A 21,904-nucleotide genomic window follows, 5' to 3' on the forward strand; every position below is an offset into this window, starting at 1 on the left:
ACGAGTCGTGTCACTCTGCTCTGTGACGGCTGCCACATGGCAGCTAACTGTGGCTGCTGTACCTTTCCTGGGATGTGATTGGAGGCTTCATGGGAACCAGGCAGGTGTTCTTGATAAATTGGGAAGCCAGGAGTTTGGAGTACGTGTCACAAAATGACAGGGAACAGTTGTGTGTGTCTTCACCATGATGAGGTGGAGTACACAATTAATCCAGCTGAGCTTCACGCTCTGCGAAACACAACTTTCGTTAGGAGCATCATCTGAACATCTTTCTGCAGCGCGTTACATAAATGTTTTGTGGGTGGGAGTCTCTGCTGAATTAACAGCTTGTTTAATACTCATGTCTCACTTCCACACAGCCTGCAAACAGCCTGTATGATCAGAGAAGGTGCAAAGTTAAACTGGGCTACATTTCTGCATATTCACCACATGAGGGACACAACTCCATGTTGCCTTCCAGCTGGAAAATGATGTTTAGAATTTGGCATTTGAAATCTCACTATTTGTTTGAGTCAACATTTGATTAAAAACGATTGATGACATTCTCATGTTAGCAGGAAAACAAAACTATAAATCTAAAATTGATCTGATGTGGATTTTAGATTAACATTTAAAACCCATGTCAGAGGGGAAAGTACATTAAACACTTTCTTAGAAAGTTAGAGAGACAGGAACCAACAAACTGCAGTTACCACAACTGCCACAGAAATGTTGACTTGATGTCTAAAAGCAAAACAAAACACCTCGGAAATGCATATTTATCCGCATCCACAACTGAAATTTGACATCTTCTCTTGTGAATTTAAACATGGTTCCCAGGCAAAAGGAATCTGCAAAGACACTGCAGACAAGTTACAGTTTAGCTGACCACAGAGCTGAAATAAGAACAACCAGAACTAAAATACAAAGAACTCTTATGGACAAAACTGTTTCTGTCTGAACCCTGTAAACTTTATCGTCTGCATCAATAAAATCCAAACACTTTTCACATATATTTTTTAAAATAATAAACAGGAAAAAAAGCTAAATACTATCTCTGTACGTTACTTAGTGTGGAACAGAACATGAAAACAGGATTGGATGATAATTTAGTGAAATAGTTATTACTTTACTTACTTACTTATTACAGCTGGATTATTGGATCATTACAGGGTCAAAAGCTTTTGGCTATAGTCTTTGAAAACGTGACACTAACACAGTAAATTAATAGACACATTCATGAAATGCTTATGTGCATAGCTGTAATTCTGCATGAACATTCATATTTTCTCAGGTGAAGGACACTAAATGTAGAAGTAAAGACCCTTTTACCATCTTTAAGTTATAACTTTTCTTTCACAAACTGTTGTTTGCGTAAAAACATGTTTATAGCATTCCTGACACAAAAGTATGGCAGAGAATTGCAGAAAAAAATGAAAAGGAAAGACAAAAGCAGGAAGGACCGAAATAAAAGAAAAAATGTTGTGCTTTTGCTAACTTCTGATTCCTTGTGAACATGTGCTGAAGTGATGAACAGGCTGAGAGAGGAAGTTGTTTATGTTAAAATTACAGGCCCAATTGCTCATATACTTGGTGCTACAAATAAACAAAGCAAAAGTAATCATTACCATTCACACAGTGGCAGATTTGTCACGTCATAGTGTTTTTTCAATTATGAAAACAGCTCTGAATTTTGTTAACAGTACAACCTACTTTATATAATTCTTCGTATTAATTGGTTTGGTTTTGTGCAGTCAGTCTTGCACTGTTTGAATCCACCACGTGGATGATATTTACTTAGTGATACATATAAACGTATTACATTTTGAAAAGACTTTTATATACTATGCATAATGAAAATGAAAAAAAAATAAAAAAAAATATATATATATATATATATATATATATATATATATATATATATATATATATATATATATATATATATATATATATGTATGTATGTATATATATATATATATATACATATAAACAGTAATGTAGGGTTGTTTTCTTGAGCACAGCCTTTAATTCTAATATTTCTAATTTAGGGTTTTGCATAAAAACAGCAAAACCCCTGTGTTGTATGTAATCTCTGTGAGATGTGACATACATACAACTGTTATAAGCTTCCAACCAGAAAGACCTGACCACACCTGAGTTTACATGCAGCCTCACAGTAGAGAGCAGTGGTGAGCTCAGTGCAGGTCAACACGATGCGGATGGATTACTAGTGTGAACACTGTGGGCAAGTTAAAGCAGTCATCATCTGTTACACAACCATTAACCCTTTCTTTCTTTCTTTCTTTATTAGGATGCTTATTAGCACCAGCCTAACTGCCCATTCTTACTCCTGAGGTCCTCCACACATACAACCATATATACATTTATATAAATAATAGAAGAACTGTAACTATGTACAGATACAACACTGTGGCCTTTTACAGGACATTCTGCCAAATACTGTAAAACAATCACAGTTCCATGTAAGATTCTTAACAAACATATTAATTGAATCTCTAATCATATAATCTATTTATAAGTACATAATTTAAACACCTGGCATACCCAACTGTATCTGTTTCTCTTTCCTTCTTCTTCTACTTTTACTGATGTCAGATGTGACTTGTTTGAAGATACAAAAATGTGAACCAATCTTTACTATTTATTTGAACAATATGCAGCAGTAAGGAGGTATAGCTCTATTAACTACTGACATAACATATAACAGTTGATGAAACTGAATAAAACTACTTTCTGTTGCAAATCGTGTTTTATAATTTTGTTTAACAGACTGAGGAAACAGCATTGGTCATGTAATATTTGTGGTGATCTTGTCACCATTACATTCCTGGGTAAACTTAGCAGAGCAACTGTTTTTAGCCAGTCCAAGCTGTCCTGTACAGTTTTTACTTTTACTCTGTACAAACACTGCAACCTGTAATTTATTGACGTCTTTCACTCAAAACACAAGACTAAATCATACAACAATAATCAATCCGTGACAGAACTAAGGCGCATATTGTCTGCTGACATCTGGTGGTGTGGCTTTTTGAAACTCTTCCACAGACAAAGCTCTCCCTGTTGTACTTCCAACATCACTACTGTGCTTCCACTATGATAATATATTACTTCACCTAGTGTACATACAAACATTTTTCATGTCGAAATGTTCAGAAAACAAGAAACATATCTATAAAAACGTTGTGCAAGTTCAAGTGGAAAATCCTTCCCTCAACAGAGGAGCAAAGGTTAGACTCAGTCTGTCTCCAATTTATCATGCTGCCCATTTATCCATCTTCAGTAAAATCAAGACGACATCACACGTCCACCAGGAAGACTGCAGTTAAAGACCCTCTTTGACGGTGGATAACAAGGATTGTAAAAGACGGGGCTCTTCCCTCTACTCACACCTTACTTTCCACTGTTCACAGAGTGAGACTTTACAGGCCAGATGAGAAGCCAAACAACACTGAAGGATAAATTAGTGGTCTCCTACCAACATTCCCCAAAGTGATGAAGCTGCTTGAATGAGGAGAGACACGAAAGAAATCCAGCTGCCATGACTCATCTGGATGACTGAGAATCCCTAGCGACACAACTACACCATGAAAAGGTAAATAAAAATAAACATTCTCTGCAAATATTCTTAGATGTCATTTTTCTGAGTGGGCTGTCCGGTCAACAGTGTCAAACTGCTGAAATCAAGGATTAATAACTCTGTGGGAGTGTTTGCGGTATGGATTTCATGAGTGGGTTTGATTTACAGGGTGTCTGACGTCAGAGGGCCACAATAGACAGGAAGCGCTCTGATACTTTAATAACCATATGACACTGTGTAATCCTTACAACACTTTCACCTTCTTATTTAATGTTAAAAACACTGAAGCCCGTAGGCAGAGTTTTAAAAGAAAAAACACATTTGTGCCTATGTTTTCTCTAAATAGCGACCGTGGCCAACTTTAGATGAGGTAATCCTTGGCTATTAAAACTTACAAAACACTCACTGCACTGGCCCATATGGACAAGAGCCAATCCTATTACAGTCCTATAAGCTGTGAGTACATGGATGAAGAGTTCCATGTGAGAGCAAACAGCAAAGTGTGGAGCGGGAACGCTTTGGTCAGTAGCTGACAGGTCTCATCTGATGTATTCTGGGTTCTGCACTGAGCTTTCTGTGTAGGCTCAGCTGTTGTTGTTGTTGTTGTTGATCAATTCCCTGTTTCCAGAGATTGTATTTTTAAACATATACTACACATACTGTGTGTACTGTATGTGGAGGTTGCAATTTAATTGTAAATGTGATTTTACTAAACCAGTCAGATGGTGTTTTGTCATTATTCTCCTCATGATTATGTAATGCTGTGGTGGCTTTATGTTTCATGATGAGTTGTTTTCTTTAATTTCTATAACAGTTAGTAATAATGTTAATTGGCGTCGGACTCAGCTTGTCCTGTGTCGCGGTGTTCATGCTGACATTAAATGATCACCATCTCTGTTATCTATTTCTCTTTTCTTAGTGCAGTTAAACAGTCGACTGGACGTTTCTGTGAAAAAGCAGGTTTGGTTACCGTGGCAGCGATAACTTTAGATGTGCTTCCTGCCGTCTTTTTTCCCCAACCCTCTGTCCTTGAAGAGTTTTGCAATTTGAGTGAACAGTTTTTTTTAATTTTCTGCATTTGTCCTGAAATAAAAGTCACCTGGAGAGTGAAGAACACTAACAGTGGCGATTGCACTCCACTGAGTGTTCTAATTCAATTTAAGGCATCTCATCCATTGTTGATCAGGCTTTATTATAGTTCATTTAAACTTTATTATAATTAACTGAAACTATGGGTTTATGTAAATTTAGTAATAGCTTACAGAAAAAACAACAAAAACATAGAAGAAGTAGGTCATCAGACATGTTGTGAGAGAAAGTGAGGTTATTTATATCAAGCTTGTCTTGGTGCGTGCAACTGCTTACTGAGCATTTGTAGAACGTATATTTTCAGCGTGTGGGCAGTTTACATTGTGGTGAAGACCAGAGCCACAACATCACTTTAGCAACACAGTATTTCTCAAAATCAATAAGGAAATTTTTGTCTGAATGAAGACAAACAACTACTGGCTCTGTGTCAAGACAAAACATGCACGTCTACATGTATAATGATTTAATGTGACATTAGATTTAGTGATACATTCAACCAGGATGGAACAGTGGATGTAGTAACGGGAGGAAATTGCTTAAAAGGTTTCTCAATTTCTTTTAGTCTGGTTGACATATGGCTGCATTAAAAGTGGCTGCTTTTTCTAAAATGTCCTTGGCCATGATGTGTGGCTCAGACCAGGGTCTCATGGCAGCTCCACCATCAGTGTGTGAGTGAATGACATTATAAAGCACTTTGTGTACCAAAAAGGTAGAAAAGTCCCATATACACACATGGATTCACGTTTGTATTCAATTCTTAGTTAAGTTTTGTTTCTAAACCTTTTTCAAGTGAACAAAAGTAGTAGTGAGGAACTTGAAAAGTTAAACTTTCTAGAAAGGTGCATTTACTTCTTTTAAAATCCATTAATGTTTAAAAAAACCTAATTTCATCTTTAGGTCAATGTTATAACTTCTCTCTCCGCAGACATGTTTTAGAAACAGACACATTAAATCGTTTTAATGATTTAATAATTTAATCATTACTTTTACCCATACATATATTGCCTTAATAATGCATGAGTTCATTTTCAATTTAACCTCCCAGCTTGTTCTTCTTCATTCTGGAGCCATTTCATTTTCATCCCTCTGTGTCTGCATCTATGATAAATGTCTGTTTTTCTGCTATCACAGTGTGAGAACTATTTTTTCAATCAATCAATTTAATGTTAGTCATCAAAAAGACACAGAAACATGCGCATGTTCTGTTGAAAATATCGACCTTTATTGTGTTTATGAAATTTTCCCACTCTACTAAGAGAGAGACAGACAAAATTGATCTGTTTTACTGAAGAGTACACTGAAGTATAGATTTTCTTTATTTTGTAGACTTTCTCATAAAAATAAAATATTATATAACACAAAATAGACATCTGTACATTTCATATCGACAGCTTTGAGGAGAAGAGCTGTAAATAGCTGAACAGTCCTGGGGAACCACAACAGCAGATATCAAACCCTCTGACATATTTACAAAATAAAGTATATAACATATTTAGTTAGATTTTTTTTTTCTGATGTGGAGCATGAGCTACAGAAAAGACAGATTAGAGAGACCCAGGAAAGAGAGAGCTGAAGAAGAGTGAAAAAGTTGAGAATTGGTGGAAAGTCAGGGGCAAATAAAGTGCATTAGACACAAGAGATTTTCAGCTGCTTACTTTATAGTAGAGATATAATATAATATGGGGATGAAAGGCAGAGGAAAGTGGGTTAAACAATTCCATATTTTGCCAGGTCACTAAGCTCCATGTCCCCAAAGGCCTCCCATGGACAAATCACTGTGAAGTCTGTGCCAAGGCCCTCCATGCCGGGGATGTCGTCTCCAAATCTGAATGGAGGAGGACAAACAACTAGAATGAATATAAACTCAGTGATGGGACGTTGTCACATTCAATACTGAGCAGCGATACAGCACATAAAGAAAGGACTTGTGTTGTCTCTTACCCCTTCTGGCCGGGTTTAGGGGCCTTACTCTTGAAGGTGCGCATAGCCCTCTGTTTGAATTTGGGAGGAGCTTTCTTGTCAGCTGGAGTTGCAATGGCTACGTCTGCCATTTTGATTCTTTACTACATTATTTTGATAAAGAGAGAAAGACAGAACATATGAGCTGCCACCAACTCTACTGTCATAAAATATTCTGGCGTTCAGGATTACAACAAAGTTTACAATCAGTAGTCAAGATCCATCAAGTAACAAGATCTGAGAACATAACAAAAATTAGCGGCTGAGCCCTGAGCAGCACCGACAACAAGGTCAGCATGAAGAATTATTCCTTATGAAGTGTTGAGAAAAATCTCAGATCTCTTTTCAGCTCAATTTCACTCAAGAAATAAAAAAACTCTGAAGCAATTCTTTAAGGAAATTGTTGCAAACGTTGAAAAGAATCTGAGGCAACACATTGTTATCAAAGCAGTAATGGCCTTAACTCCCTGTACGAGAGCTGAGAATATTGCAGTTTGATCTTACCCTTTGTTGAAGTCTCAAAGCGTCTTTCTGTTGCCGCCTGATGAGCTTGTCACTTTCTTGCTTATCTCTCTGTCCGGCCGTCCCTCTTTATAGTCTTTCGTGCTGCTAATCCCCTCAGATCTTCAATCTGTCATTGGGTGATGAGCCAACTCTGCCCTGTCCTCTTCTGCACCAGCTCAGCCGCAAATATACGAGATAAGGGATAACGAGATATAAATACAAGGTGTATTTCAAGTCAGATATGCACGTTAACATGTGGACCAAAGGGAATTATAGCTGTGTCACTTACTGGCAGTAGTGAGTGACAGTAATTAGTACGACGATCAAGTTGAGAGCTAAAAAAAATAAAATCTGCTGAATAGATATTGTCTTTTACAGCCCACCGCATACATCAGGACCCACACATACTGAAGCATTAAAACTTTACTACATTCAATTATTTTCTCATAACACAAACAACGGTTTGATTAGTTTTAGAGCACATTTCTCCAAATTACATAAACTGCCACTCTAGTCAACATGACACAGCCCTTATTGTTTGCTGTACGTGTTAATATTAAAAAGTTTACTTTGCTTCGAAGAGCACCGATATCATGCCTCTTTATTCAAACATAAAAGTGTTTTAGCCTCTTAAGACCCGAGCTCTAATTTGATATGCATTTTTTATTTCTCTTAGCTTTTTGGGCTCATTGGAACCTGAGTATAAAAACTAAGCATCATCTTTTCACAGTTTCAGGAAGACATCGTATGCCTACAACATCAAATTATAACACATTCAAAACATTTTTCATGAAAACTAGCCATGCCCTTTTCTTTACACACCTATTTGTGAAAGGCTGTGTAACAGTTGTGATCAGCTAGAACGCGCAAGAACCCAAAATGTGATGTACACGCATGTGTACGACAGGTCCTAAGAGGTTAGAGGATTGACAGCGTGACATGTGAGTGACGAGCAGGAATCCTAAAACGCTCTGGGTTGCACGTGGATCTTTAACGTGATTTAAAAGCAGGAATTCTCATCTCTATTTAGGCAATCAGTCACTTAGGGACAAACACAGAACCATTCAGCTTGTAACTCCTCACCTCAAGGACTGAGGTTAGACACAGCAGACAGTAACTGTCATAGACGTAGTAGAGCGAAATTTCGAAAAGACAATGAAAACAGACATTCATGAGTGTGCTGTTGCTGCTCGTGAGAAAAACGAAATCAGTAGATTAAATATAAGCTGTGAGGCTACAGAACCTTTCTGGAACCATCCAGAACTTCACTGTAAAGTAGCAGAGTCAAGCACGGTTGGAGTCACTGTAGGTCATATGGAAGATTAGAGCAAAATCTGGGTGCAATATCCACACAGATTTATTATTTACTTATAACTAACTATAAACGTATATCTACCCTGTGGTATTTTGACTTCAGACTAACTGTGGAATTAGTCGAATTGAGTAATATCCTGGTCACAAGGTGGAGCCTGCAGCTTGGCCAAGAGTAATATTTAAAACCAAGGTGTAAAAATAGACAAAGCTGTTTGTGTAACAGGGTCTTAATGGGGCTGTTTTACAGCTTTAGCTTCTCATTTGACCTGATCTGCAAGTGTTATATCATCCAATAACGGGAAAGCAGAGATTTAGAGAAGAAGGAGGAAGGGTCTTAGGCATCAAGACAGACTTCTCTGACTTTTAATTCCTTTTCTCTCATCGCACAGAAGACGACAGGTGTAGATGAGCTTTGAAGTCTATAGATTTTGTTTCTGATTTGGAGATGACGTTGCTCCTTGGATGGTCTTGGCACAGACAACTCAGTTATTTGTCTCCAGAAGCCTTAAGCAATATGAAGCTCAGATCTAGTGAAATACAGAGTGATATAGATGCATCATTTTGAAACCCTCCAATGTTCAAAATGTGTTACCTGCCTGCGCTGATTTTCCTCCCCTCTTCCTGCACATTTACAAAATAATAAACTGGTGTCTGGCATTGTTTGAGACGCTCTTCAGGAAACATTGAACAAAAGATTATATAATGATACTTTGTGTATGCTTCAACTTACTTTGCACTCTCTGAGAGGCTGTTTTATGTCACCAGTAAGTCTTTCCTCTTCTTCGGTCCTTTTTTAAATGATCTGTCTTATTCATAACGTGCAACTGTGTATGTATGTAACACTTTGGTCTACACTGAACAAGCTCGAGTGTCGTGAACTTTCTGTTCCTGTAGTGCCACCAGCAGGTCAGACAAATCCTCAACATGTTCTCAATGATTTTGCACATGTCCACACTGTGTCAAATAAAGTATAATCACGAAAAAAAAACAACAACTGAAAGCTTGATCACAACCAAACATTTTTTTATATAAAACATTTTATATGGACATTCAATACCAAAAACATAATGGCAGTCAAAAGGGGTATAGACATGACGGAGGGAGAGAACATTGAGAAACCATAGCAACTATGAAGAATGGCCACATACTGTAGTTTAATATAATACAGTGGCAAGAAAACCTCGACAAAAAAAATGAAGCCGCCACATGTTCCGTTATGTGTCAGCCATTGTGTTTGTCAGCAGGCCTTTTTGCCAAACAGCACTGTGCTCTTTGTTGTGTTCACTAGCGTCAAACAGCTAGCTGCCGGTCATTCTCCATGGAGTTTAGTGGTGAAGAAGAAAGCAGCTGGGCTTGTCTGCTCAGGAGTCAAATATGAAAAGACACAAGATTCATGCAAAACTACTTTTTTTTTTTTTTTTTTTTTTTAACTTGACAAGACTTGCTCATGCTGGTTTGTCCATGTCTTCAGTGGATGCAAAACGTCCATGTCTGTGTATTTTGTGTAGCACTTCTCAAGTTATGAACAAGAACGTGCCAGGGACTGTTACTTAGCATCTTTGGCTAGGTTTTCTTTTTTTAACCCACATGTTTTGTCCAGAGCACAGTCTATATTAATATGGATATAGTAAAACAGAAATGTTAAATGTCAAGAGAAAATCCAACAGCAGCACATTTAATATTAAAACAAAAAAACAAAACAATAAACATGCAGGCCTGCATGTGTGAGAAGTGGACACACAACGGTACATTTGAATTAATGTAACTGTCCAATTAATGTAACCAACTTTACACACAGCTTCTATTATATCCCACAATGACAGTTTGTTTTTCACCAAAATTAGAATATGACCCTGCGTAGTTATGAGAGATAACACTTGTTATTACTGGATATCTTCAAACCTGGAGTGACCATGACCATGTCGGCCAAACTGACAGATTTCACCACTGAAATGTAAGGAGTAAACAAAAACAAAAAAAAAACAAAACAACAAAAAAAAAAAAGAAAAGAAAAAAGCTGAAAACTAAAGAAACACAGTTGGTTTCAACCAAAGTGCTACAGGCCTATTCATTGATTCCAAACGTCACAGTCACCTGCAAATTATGGACAGAAAAAGAAAGATAATTCCTTTAGATTTGAAACACCTCACGCCAGCAGATCCTATAACCAACCAAAACAGATCAAACATCAGTCAGGCCTGACTGACAGAGAAAGTGGTTGGTAGTGTTACATGCATACCTTCAGTCTGTTACTACTGTGGTACGGTCTTGGTTCAAGAAATAAAAAAAACAAAACAAAAACAAAACACTTTAAAAATTTAACTTGATACAGATATATATAAAAAAAAAAACTCAAGATAAAATAAAGTAAACAAAGACAGCAATAGGATTATCAAGGATTATGATAATAACAATAACAAAGATAATATATTTATACGTTCGGCAGAAAAATGTGCTTTCTACAAATCTTTGGAACAAAAACAAAAGCCAAAAAAAAGCCACATTTTGGAAATATAGAATACAACAGTATAGAAATATGCACAAGAGTAAGGTGTTTTGCATTTAAATATTTTTTTATGAACTCGCAGACAAGACACTTTCACTTGCTCAGTAATTGCTGTTGGCAGCATCTCGAACACAATTACCAACTAAAGTATGTTTCAGGAAGACTCATTCAATGTTGGACTTTGCTCTATAAAAAGATGGAGCATGAGGGGAAAATCCAAATAATAAAATCTCTATGTTGACATATCAACAAATACTTGAACCTCAGGGTTGCAGGTGGATGCTTGAGTTTATATCTAAAATCAACTAAACAAGAACATTTTCAGTGTAGTGTTGCACTTTTTGTCGTAGTGTTTAGTGATGGTGCCTCGATGAGCACGCTGAGCAGACTATGGTTGTGCCATATAGTGGACTATATGCTCATTTTCAGATTTTTAACCCCAAGGTTCACTGTTTTTTCTACACGTCCCATACCAGCAGTAGCTGCTGTGTAGTGGAGTCAAACAAAATAATGGTTTAATAAGAATAATGAGAATAATTACAATAATAATAATAATAATAATAATAATTTGGTAAGTTTTTTTTCTCTAAACTAATTTCTTTGCATATCATAACAATTTTAAGTTTAAAGGTTTACCATTTCCACATACTAAGAAAACTTGAGGTAAGGAACAGCTCTAGTAACCCTCCCTTCTTCAGCTTTCGGATGTGATTTCTGTAGAGTTATAAACTGTCACATCATCTCTCCAAGCCGCAGTGTTCAGAACAAAGCCTCTCTCACTACTATCCACCATCATCAAGGAGGAATCATGAAATCCTTCAGTGGGTGTTTTTATCATTTTAGTGACTCGTTCTGATTGGAAATGTTTCTAGGAGCTCTTTTAATGCACCTACCGCTCCAACAGCACTCAGCTCTTTCTCATGAATGGCTGACAGCTGTTTAAATGTCAGTTATCCACATACAGCCTTTGGAAGAACATCTGGGCTCCATCCCGAGTCTTGTGCTGCTGAGTGCCGAGGGGATAAGGAGGGGTGGACTATAATACAGCCGTGCAGTAGGGAAGGTGGCCATATTAAGTCTTTTTTTTTTTCTTTATTCTTTTTTAAATTAAAGGCCAGCCGTCAGTCTTTAATACAGCATTCCTCTATTTCTGTAGTAGCGTATATAAGAAAACATGGGACTGCTCGGGGGTAGGATCTGAAATATCTTTGTTGTGGTTGACTCCACTCTTTAAAAATTGGGTGCAGTCCTCCTCCACGACAACAGAGGGAGCTCTTTCAAAGTAATTCAATGGAAGAGAGGAGCTCCTGGGAAATGTAGTGTCCTTAGTAAGGGGCAAATCTACTGTAGCCTCCCCTGTACAGCGTTGCCTGTGAAATAACAAAAGAAAAGTATTTAGTTATTAAAATATTTCAGTGAGTTATTTTTTCATTGAAGCATAACGCTTGCATTATGTTCTTAATCAAGACTCCCATTGCTCACCATTCACTTCTGATTGATTAGTACGTTCTGCAGAATTTTGGTTATTGTAATTTTAAAATAACTAATAACTTGCTAAAGGTCATGGGACAAAATTCAACTTGTGGTATGTTGACTATTTCTTTTTATTATTATATTTGAATATAGTTATATATATATATATCTATTGAATATAATTATATTTTTTTAAGATTGAAGTCTGCAGTAGGAAATAATGTGGTTGTAGTTCAGTGGCACAGACACGGACAAAAGTGTTGAGGTGAACCAATCCATTGTCAGATTTGACCTTGTTTTGTTCTTAACATGGAAAAATTAACTCAGTTTAAACATTTCATATGTTCTATGGTGAATTAATTAATTATTAATTATTTGTATTTAGACTTCACACACTGTCCCAACCTTTTGGGAATTGGGGTTGTATTAGAAAATATAAACACTCACCATGGCTCCAACACCATAGGCAGCTGGGGCAAGAGCAGCATGGTAGGCGTCTGCCGTGTAAACTCTGCCGTAACTGTTAGAAAACAGCATACACATTATAAATGAGTTATCGGATAAAAGGGAAATATTGTAGGAAAATTTCTGGACTTTGCTCCTAAAATTCACGTCCTGGTCTGTGATCTGTTTAAGAATGTGACCCTCTTACAACTTTCTGTCCTGTAAACTAATTTAATTAACTCCACAGTAGTTAATTGTCATTTGTCAAGCTGCAACTTGTTCAAAATGATGCTTTCTTAGTGGTCTTTCACAGTCTAAAGCACATATTTTTAAATGCTTTTTAAATGTACTTAATTAATCTAAGCCAACATCTCACCTTGCTTTTCAGGGGCTTGCCTATCAGGAGAGGGTCTAAGCTATACTGAACAGCCCACTCACCTGTCACTGTAAGCCGCCGCTGCAGCTGCTGCTGCGGGAGTCGCTACCGCAGCCGGCTGGGCATAACGATAGGCTGCATAGCCACCCTGTGAAGAGGCGATAAAGAGGAGACAGGTGGAGGACAGAAAGTGGGGAGAGAGCAGCATGTGAGAAAGCAGAGAAAGGACACATTGAATGGAGAGGTGGAGAAGGACAGAGAGAAGAGTAAATTCTTCTTTAAAACGTTTGCTGTATTTCTTCTGCACATTAATAAGCTAGTAGTGAATCTAGAGGGTTACATTGTGAGAAAAACTGCTGAGAAGAGAGCGAATGATTAACAAGCAGTCAGCAAAACTGGCTAATCTGGTGCAGTACAGCATTCACGACGATGTAGCTCAGGCTCTGTGTGTGTCTCTCCCTCTACGGCTAACATGGGGGAAAAAAACAAAATCATCCTTCATTGCATTTTATGTGTTTTGCTGTTTTTATGTTCCCTAACTGCATCATTTCGATGCATTATTTTTCCCACTGCGAGTTGGACATGGAGGGAGAGAGATGTCATACCCAATACTGTGCCCCACCCCAGTTCCCCTACCAAAAACACACAGTTAAAGAAAGGGGAAGGGGTGGCAGGATGATTTGTGTCATTATTGATGTTTGAATGGACAGCTGATGAACAGAAACAAACACAAAAAACTACAGGTGTAAGAAGAGAGTCAGCCAGTCGGATTAAAAAAAGGACACACACGCTCATGTGGTCTGCGACCAATCGCTGACACAGCAGACACAGCATGCTTTCCCAAACATTAGGCCAAACATCCCTATTTCAAAACACACTCCGCTGCATTCTACCCTAAAGGATCAGTCACAACCAAGTCCCCGCATTCAGGACCACACAGTTGCTGCTATGGGAGGAAGGCGGACTGGGGAGGTAGGGGGAGAGGAAGAAAGGGAGGAGGAAATAGTGCCTGAGAAGGGAAGTAGATGATACGTAGGGATGGATAAGGAGAGGAAGGAATGAAGAAAGTAGATAAGGAAGGGAGGAGTCACAGAGATCTGTAAGAGTGGACGAAAAGAGAGAGACTGTGATACTACATAAAAAAGATAAAGGAAAACGATCGAGGTTCTTGAACAAGAAGTTAAAGAACAAGTGGAATAAACATGGGTTTATAGAAATAGAAGAACAGAGGAGGTAGGAAACAGGGAGGAGTGGGGGAGGAGTCAGCCTTGTAAGTGTGTGTGTGCATGCCGACATTGATTCAGTTAGCATGCCAAAGGTGAAACAGATAGGGAGATTCCTGGAAGGGGTCTGAAGAAAGTGCTGTCTAAATTAACGTTCTCATCCAACATCCTTCTGAGTGCTGCGTAAATCTTTGTTTATTTTATGTGTCACTGTTCATGTTTTCTTTATTTCATGTCCTGTGAAATCCAATGCAGCTTGCTGACATGACGTGAAGATTTACCATCTTAAGGAAAATTCATGACAAATATAACAAAAATAACATATTATGATATGTCCTGGCTTAAAAAAACATTAAATCTTCTATTTTTTTGTATATTGTCTCAAGTGTATAATGAATGTGATGAAAAGCTGGATATTTTCTCATGGAACAGACTAAAATACTTTATTATGAGGGCATTTTTTAGTTAAGGAAGCTCCATACTGATAAAAGATACAATACTGATCCTAATCTACTTTAAAATCTACGTACATATCCCTTGTAGATGTTTTGGGAATTGACGTTTTACGTTCTTTACAAATTCCGATTTTAATCTTAAATCTTTTCTCCCCCTTCCGCAACTCCACCCATGTCAGAATCCAGTGAGTTAGTAGAAGAAGACAGAAGGCATTTCAATCTCAGATGGTCAATAATGTCTAGCAGCACGCAGTCATTGGAGACAAGGAGGATGCACACTGGCTCTCACACAAAGTGTGTAAACCCTACCTGGGGCAATCTGCCACTAATGTCCTGAAACACTAGTCTACAGAGAGAACAGAAACAGCTATTGTCAACCTGGTCACACACACGCACACCATTACATACACAGGCACACACTCATAATCACATTGGTACAAACTAACTCACAAATGCACAGAGACAAACCCTAGAGCAGTCTACTCATGAATGAACAAAGTGTGTGTGCCAGGCTGATTTGTACGTATCTGTGTATGTATTATACAGATGTGACATATTGTATGATGTTATGTGTATGCAAATATCTGATGATTCCCAGTTTGATATGGAAAGCAAACAGTTTCTCTATGTAATGAATGAAAACACCCAAAAGTACACGTCTCTCTGGGTTTGGCCCAAGCTGTTTCACACTTGAAAACCAACGAGCAAGAGGAAGAAAATGTAGGTGAGCAGCGAGGCAGTAGAGGAGAGAGAGCTATACTTACATAGAGATCAGCTGCACCGTAAAAACCATCCTGATAGGCCATCACGCTGAGAGAGAGAGAGACAGAGAGAGAGAGACGAGAAAGAAAAGAAAGGAAGAAAGGAGAAGGAGAGGGTACAGAGGAGCGGTGGTGGAAAGTTGAAAAACAAAAAGGGTGTGATGCGCCACCATGTGGGCATTGTAAGAAGAAATTTTAAAAAAGAGTGACAATTGAAGGAGAGAGAGGTGGGAAAACGGTGCCAGATTGTGAAAGAGAGAAGAGAAAGAAGGGTGAGATTATTACACACCGTGCAACATGCAAGACAAAAATACCACCTCTTTGTATACAAAGACACCGACTTTAGAGTGATACTACTGTTACAGTCGGTGAGACAAACGTGTATTAAAGGAAATACTATTTATTTTAATATTTTTATCATATTATTATCTTTTGAGCTACAAGGAAATGGTATTTCAGCTGAGCAAACTATCGATGTCATCAACTTATATATATATATCCAAACACACAACATGCACAATTATGAAGTACTGTTTTAAACTAATGAGGACGTGCAATTAAGAGGAGTCATATACAAACCAGTACAGTATATCTACATTTTATTATCAGTGGCAGTTTAACAGCGTAGTTCTCAGTTTTTATTTATGTTAATGTGAGTTTACCCAGGGTACGTAGGGATGGCAGGCTGTGGTACAGCTGCCCTGACTGCACTGTAGACAGGCCGGGCACGACCCCGGAGATGAGCGCCTCGAAAGGTCGCAGCCGTGGAGGCAGCAGCTGCTGCTGCTGGGTAGGGAAACCCTGGTACTGAGAGAAACAGAGGAAGTTTTTTTTTCCTAATACTTTGTACATCCACTACACATTAGTCTTGTGTAGGTCATTTGTGTGTGGCCTTACCTGTGTAGAGTTCAGGACTGTACATCGCTCCAACCATCGGACTCAACTTCCATCCAGCTGTATTTAACAAAAAACGCAACACATGCTTGAAGCAATATTTTGCAAGAAACTCTCTAAATTACCTACACATTTTTATGACTTGTCCAAACTGATTTATGCCTCTTCCTCTCATTGTTTAATGAATACTGCAAATGTGCTGTTCAGTCTGCACAGTGTGCATCTTTCACTCTGGGGCCAGACAATAGGATCATATATTGATCTCTGCCCCTGTAGCTGCTACCGCATCAGGTTCAAAGCCCTGATCGTTGCCTACGAAGTGGTCAACTCAACCGCACTGGCTTAGATGAACTCTCTCATCCTGGTCTACAATCCCTCTGACGTCTTGAGATCCCCTCAGCTCACTTCAAGAGATACCAGGCAAAACTTTTTAGCTCTGTGGTTCCAGGATGGAGGAGCGATCCACCCACCTCTGCACGCTCAGCTGCCTCACTCTCAATTTTCTCTGCACTTATACTCATTTACAAAATTCTATTGTCCAGATAAAAACTAATTTTTTGTTTAACATAAACTGGAGTAACAATAAAATTGATATTGATTAGCACAGCTCTAGCCACTGTATGTATCAAAAATCTCTCAATAGAGATAGACTTATGCATTACCATATGGTAGAGCTGCAAGGCCCTCTCCGTTTGAGTAAGGTGTGGTCATCTTCTTGTTTGTCATCACTCTGGCTGTCGCATTATTGACCTGGGCACCAGAAAAAGTGGTCAGAGGCTGATTCAACGCAGTTTATTAGACACACAACTAGCGTAAATGTACCAAAATGATGCAGAATCCAACTACATTAAAGATTCAGTTTTATGCATCCAAAAACCGAATGTGATATGTGATCAGAGTTTTCATATTAATCTTGTACTTTAAGTGTTATTAAGGTGTTATTTAATTTTAAACAGTTTTTCTACTTATGACAGGTTAATTCTGTTGATGAGTAGCGATGGTATTTGATGCATGCGCTTCTTTTGAAGGAGAAAGACATTGAAAACAAGGATCCTGGTGAGTCGTCAGGCAGTTTTGCACACAAACAACGCAACCATTGGCACACAGAACAAAAAAAAACAACAACAACAACAAAATATTTCAGAACGAAGGGCATTCAAAAAGAAATACAAGACTATTATATTGCAACCTTTAATGAAGGAGGGAAAAAGAAGGTGAATTAAGCGGCAGATTCATCAGTTGAACGCAATGCAAAAAACATCAATTGAAGAGTTCATACACAAATTACTCGCAGCCAATCAAGAGCGCATCACATCACCAGAGGTGAGCAAAACTGGCCAATCAGCAAGCATCAGATGCAGCAAGAGACCAATCAAAAAAGGTTGGCAGCTCTCCCAATCAAATACACATCATACAGAAAAAGGAGGAAGGGCAGGGAGAGAGAACGACAGAGAAAAGACAGAAATATGGAGGGATGCAGGAAGAAGAGCCAGTCCACATAAAAGGACATAGAGAAACACATATATGATGTGGAGAAAAGAGGCAGAGAGAGTGAACAATCCATCCAAATGTGCAATTCATCTAATGAACAAACAGAAACAACAAGATGCGGTACACAGATATGAAATACATCTGAGCATTTGCCTACATTGGATCTAACTGTACGTGAGCAACAATGGTGAAATGATGAATGGAGCAAGAACAAATACAGAAAGAGTACAGTCTAGATAAAAAGACAGAGAGAATGGGGGATGCAATTATCATTCCTCAAAAACAAACTAAAAAAATAATAATTAAAAATCAAATCAAACCACAGTCGTGAAACACTGCCAGGCATTCCAGATCAGTGTCGCACACCAGAAAGACCTCGAAGCACACAACCACCAACACACCATCCCGAACCAAATTCATCAAAAAAAGGAAAAACAAAAACACCTCTTTACAGAAATCATAATGAAAGCTGCAGTTAATCAATCAGTGGCTCAGTTTGCAATGCTGGGATCTACAAATGATGGCAGCTTTTATTCTCTCAAAGTGTACATATACTATGGTAGATGTGCTTTAAACTACTTTATGATTGCATCCTCTTGGGGGCTGCTACATACTGCACATACGTGTATTTAATTTGAATGTAATACTAAACGGCCATACCTCTACAGCTCTCTGCAGTCTACAAAGTGATACAGAAAGTGATAATCAAGGACTACAGCACACCATGAGATAGAGACAACTATTGTCCTCCCTCCAGTAAAGCTAACATAGCACTCATGCTTCGACATGCTGTCCCACTAAGGTGCAAAAAATGCAGCTACTGGCTGACACATGACACAGAGATGACAGTACTATATGACGTCATACAGATGACGAGAAAGAGAGTAAACCATGCAGGATACAGCTCTGGAATTAAATGCTGAATGCAGTTAGAGAGGCGATTTGAATGAATGCATAAGAAGTGGTAGTCATAGTTGTTGCACTTGCAGATAGATGCAGTACATTCAGTTATACAAGTGGCCTTTGTAATGCCATGCGGTCAATGGCTAATCTCGTAAAGGTTTCATTCACCACCTCCCCAATCACAGGATTAGCCAATCAGGATCTGTCAATCATCAATCAATCATCAATCAATCAAATAAAAGAATCCATTATAATCAATCAATCAAGCTCCCTTCAGTAAAGGAGTCCATCATTTGGGTGTTGGGTGCATTTTATTTCATTTGGACGGATGGGGTGGGGGGAGGGGTCATTCAAAGATGATGCCATGTGTACACAACTTACCGTTGCCAGGGAAACGGCGTGAGGACACGCGAGCAGTTACCGTGGAGACTGACAACAACAACAACATACAAAAATCATCAGGGAAATAGAGAAAATATATGTAATAAAGAAATGATGAACCAAAAAAAAAAAAAAAAAAAAGAAAAGAAAAAGAAAACAAACAAAACGAGGTAATGAAAAGCAACCCCCACCCTGTGGTAGAGAGGAAGTGATGTAACAGGTCACGTGTCACCTACAAGTATCAGCCATTTGACAACAATCTAGCCTCTACTGGTTAAAACCCATTATACACACACACAGGTCATATAAGTTTAGAAAGGAGCAAACAGATGGAAAACAGAAAACAGCAGAAGTTTAAATCTAACGTCCTGTTATTATTGCCCAGATTATGATCAAAACACTGACAGTAATCACTCAAAACTCAAACTTAATCCCATTCTCCAATGTTTATGCTCTCTGACATTGAAACGGTTTAAGATATGAGGGGAGGGAAGGACAGCAGAAATGCAGGTGCATGTGGGGACACACAACGGGGAGAGACAGACAGACAGACAGACAGACAGACAGACTGGCCTGGGTGAAAAAGAGTGGAGAGAGATGGAGGAGAACCAATGTATATGAACAAAAAACAAAAACGCAAGGTAGAGGGAACAACGGCTATCTATTGCATTCTCTTCATTTGTTCATTCTCTCTCCGCCCTCCATATTTTTTTTAATACTGCACACCCACACACAGAGACAGAGAAGAGTGCAGGACATACGAGACATGCAGAAGAGCTTTAGTAGCAAGTAAAAATAAAAATTAAAGCGTGAGTCCAAATCAAGAGCCAGAGCAAATGGCGAAAGCATGGTGTATTCAATCTCCAAGGCCATTTGCAACTGAAATTTAAGCTCATGCCGATAAATTAACAAAGATGTCACAACAAAATGCACTTCCATGAGATCTGGTGTTCTTTTTCAGGAGTGGTGGATGCATGTGTGTATGTGTGTAAACAATCTTTTTTTTTTTTTTTTTTTTTTCACCATCCATCTTGCACATCTGAAATTAAACAGTCAGCTTTTTGAAGCATCAGAAATGACACCACACTTCTCACAGCAGTTTCATTCCCCCCAAACTGTCCCCATCATGCATCAATCTTTTAACACATCAAATATATAAAACACTGTGATCCAGAGGCACCCGCATAATATAAAGAAAGAAAAAAAAAAAAAAAGAGTGGAGAACTCCAAGATGACATCTGACCTTATGATCCATTCATGCAAAATACAAGAGCCTCTAACAGACGCCAGCAAGCACTGTTTGTAGAAGAAAGTAACTGAGAGGCTATTAACTGCCCTTCCAGTCATAAACACAACCATAAACCAAAAGTGGCCACTCATCATGATCATGGAAGAAGTGATGATGGTGATGGAAAAAGGTGCAGGAAAACCAAAACAAAACAAAACAAAAAAATCCTACATGCTGCGTCAGCAACCGTGTCGTAGAGACGTCTCGCCGGCCATGCCTGTTGTGTAGCCACTCCACCCAGCATGCTTTGCAAACCACACAGCTTTAAGATCAAAGTGCAATGGACAGCCCACAACATCAACAACGAGAACAAACAACAGCATAAACATCGACAGGAAGTGTCGTCAAAAGAGACTGAGTCTGTGTGCGCGGCACCACTGCACCATGCTATAGTGAAGCCAGAGGGGTTAGAATTGGACACACACAGCTACCCGGGAAACCTTCTCTGGGGCAGAAATGACCAGAACAAATTCTCATTGTTGGACATGGGAGGAGGGAAAACAGAGGAAAAGATGGGCACCATTAAAAAATAATTCAAAAGAAATAAAAGGTGGTGAGTTACCTCGATTTTACGTCCTTCCACCAGCGTACCATGTAGCTTCTCTCTGGCCCTCTCTGCATCCGCACTCGACTCGAATGTCACAAACCCGAAGCCCTACGAGCACAAGAGAGGGAAAAATAGAAAGAGCAGGAAGAGAAGAGTGAGAAAAGGTCGAACATTGTTCTTCAGCTTTTTCTTGGTCTCAGTTATATTGACAAATTTTTAAAAAGTTACACTTTGTTCTCGTGCATTACCTTCGATCCCCTCTCATTGAAAATGATCTCGACGTCGAGGATTTTGCCAAATTGCTGAAATAAAAAAAAGAAGAAGAGACTGAACAAGCATCTATGTCTCGTACTGCATCTTGCCACGGGGTGTCAGAGCTGCTCAGTCATGATGAACTGGCACTGAGCCAGCTCTGGCAGTCCCTTTTCTTCCAGCACTTGCCTCTGCTCTATTCTATGCACCACATTTCTGACGTCCCTCTTTTCAAAACGGCCAAGCAAAATTATAAACTCCTAACTTTAAATAAACTGTTAACATGCTGATATCACTAGTCGTGGTTGGGATTTTTTCAATCACAGATAGTTAATTTTAACGTGGCCAAAACATATGTGACAGAACCTTATTCTTAATTTGAAACAGCTCCTGGAGATAACAGAAAATAAAAAACTAATCCGAGGGCAGTGTGTTGAGGTCACTGAGACATTATTTTTACTAAC

General features: G+C 38.6%; 2 protein-coding genes across 6 annotated transcripts in view; both read right to left on the reverse strand.

The window, feature by feature from the left end:
- Nucleotides 1-5,991: 5,991 nt before the first annotated feature.
- On the reverse strand, nt 5,992-6,720 carry LOC113162297 (retinal cone rhodopsin-sensitive cGMP 3',5'-cyclic phosphodiesterase subunit gamma-like). The gene is made up of 2 exons (XM_026360362.1): nt 6,611-6,720; nt 5,992-6,494 (listed from the first exon to the last, which is right to left on the reverse strand). Exons 1-2 carry the CDS (start codon nt 6,718-6,720, stop codon nt 6,377-6,379), a joined length of 228 nt encoding a protein of 75 aa, XP_026216147.1. The 3' UTR covers nt 5,992-6,376.
- Nucleotides 6,721-9,448: 2,728 nt separating this feature from the next.
- LOC113161663 (RNA binding protein fox-1 homolog 2-like) overlaps nt 9,449-21,904 on the reverse strand; it is a 32,559-nt gene continuing 20,103 nt past the window's right edge. For 2 of the 5 annotated variants that reach the window (XM_026359415.1, XM_026359412.1), the window contains exons 5-13: nt 21,437-21,490; nt 21,204-21,296; nt 17,241-17,328; nt 16,582-16,638; nt 16,347-16,491; nt 15,688-15,733; nt 13,308-13,393; nt 12,873-12,945; nt 9,449-12,322 (exon numbers count right to left, since the gene is read on the reverse strand). In XM_026359415.1, coding sequence (XP_026215200.1) covers nt 12,278-12,322; nt 12,873-12,945; nt 13,308-13,393; nt 15,688-15,733; nt 16,347-16,491; nt 16,582-16,638; nt 17,241-17,328; nt 21,204-21,296; nt 21,437-21,490 — 687 coding nt within the window. In that variant the 3' untranslated portion in view covers nt 9,449-12,277. Of the gene's footprint in view, nt 12,323-12,872; nt 12,946-13,307; nt 15,270-15,687; nt 15,734-16,346; nt 16,492-16,581; nt 16,639-17,240; nt 17,329-21,203; nt 21,297-21,436; nt 21,491-21,904 lie in introns of those variants that run through there. The other 3 variants (XM_026359413.1, XR_003298766.1, XM_026359414.1) reach the window with 3 other exon arrangements.

The sequence above is a fragment of the Anabas testudineus genome, chromosome 1, assembly GCF_900324465.2.
Source record: "Anabas testudineus chromosome 1, fAnaTes1.2, whole genome shotgun sequence".
Lineage (NCBI taxonomy): Eukaryota > Metazoa > Chordata > Actinopteri > Anabantiformes > Anabantidae > Anabas > Anabas testudineus.

What these genes read in the sequence shown, in the direction of transcription:
- LOC113162297 (XM_026360362.1), bottom strand. Translation starts at nt 6,720, where the DNA reads ATGGCAGACGTAGCCATTGCAACTCCAGCTGACAAGAAAGCTCCTCCC. An exon ending in CCTAAACCCGGCCAGAAGGG is followed by an intron (nt 6,495 to 6,610) that starts GTAAGAGACAAC and finishes TCCTCCATTCAG; the next exon opens with ATTTGGAGACGACATCCCCG.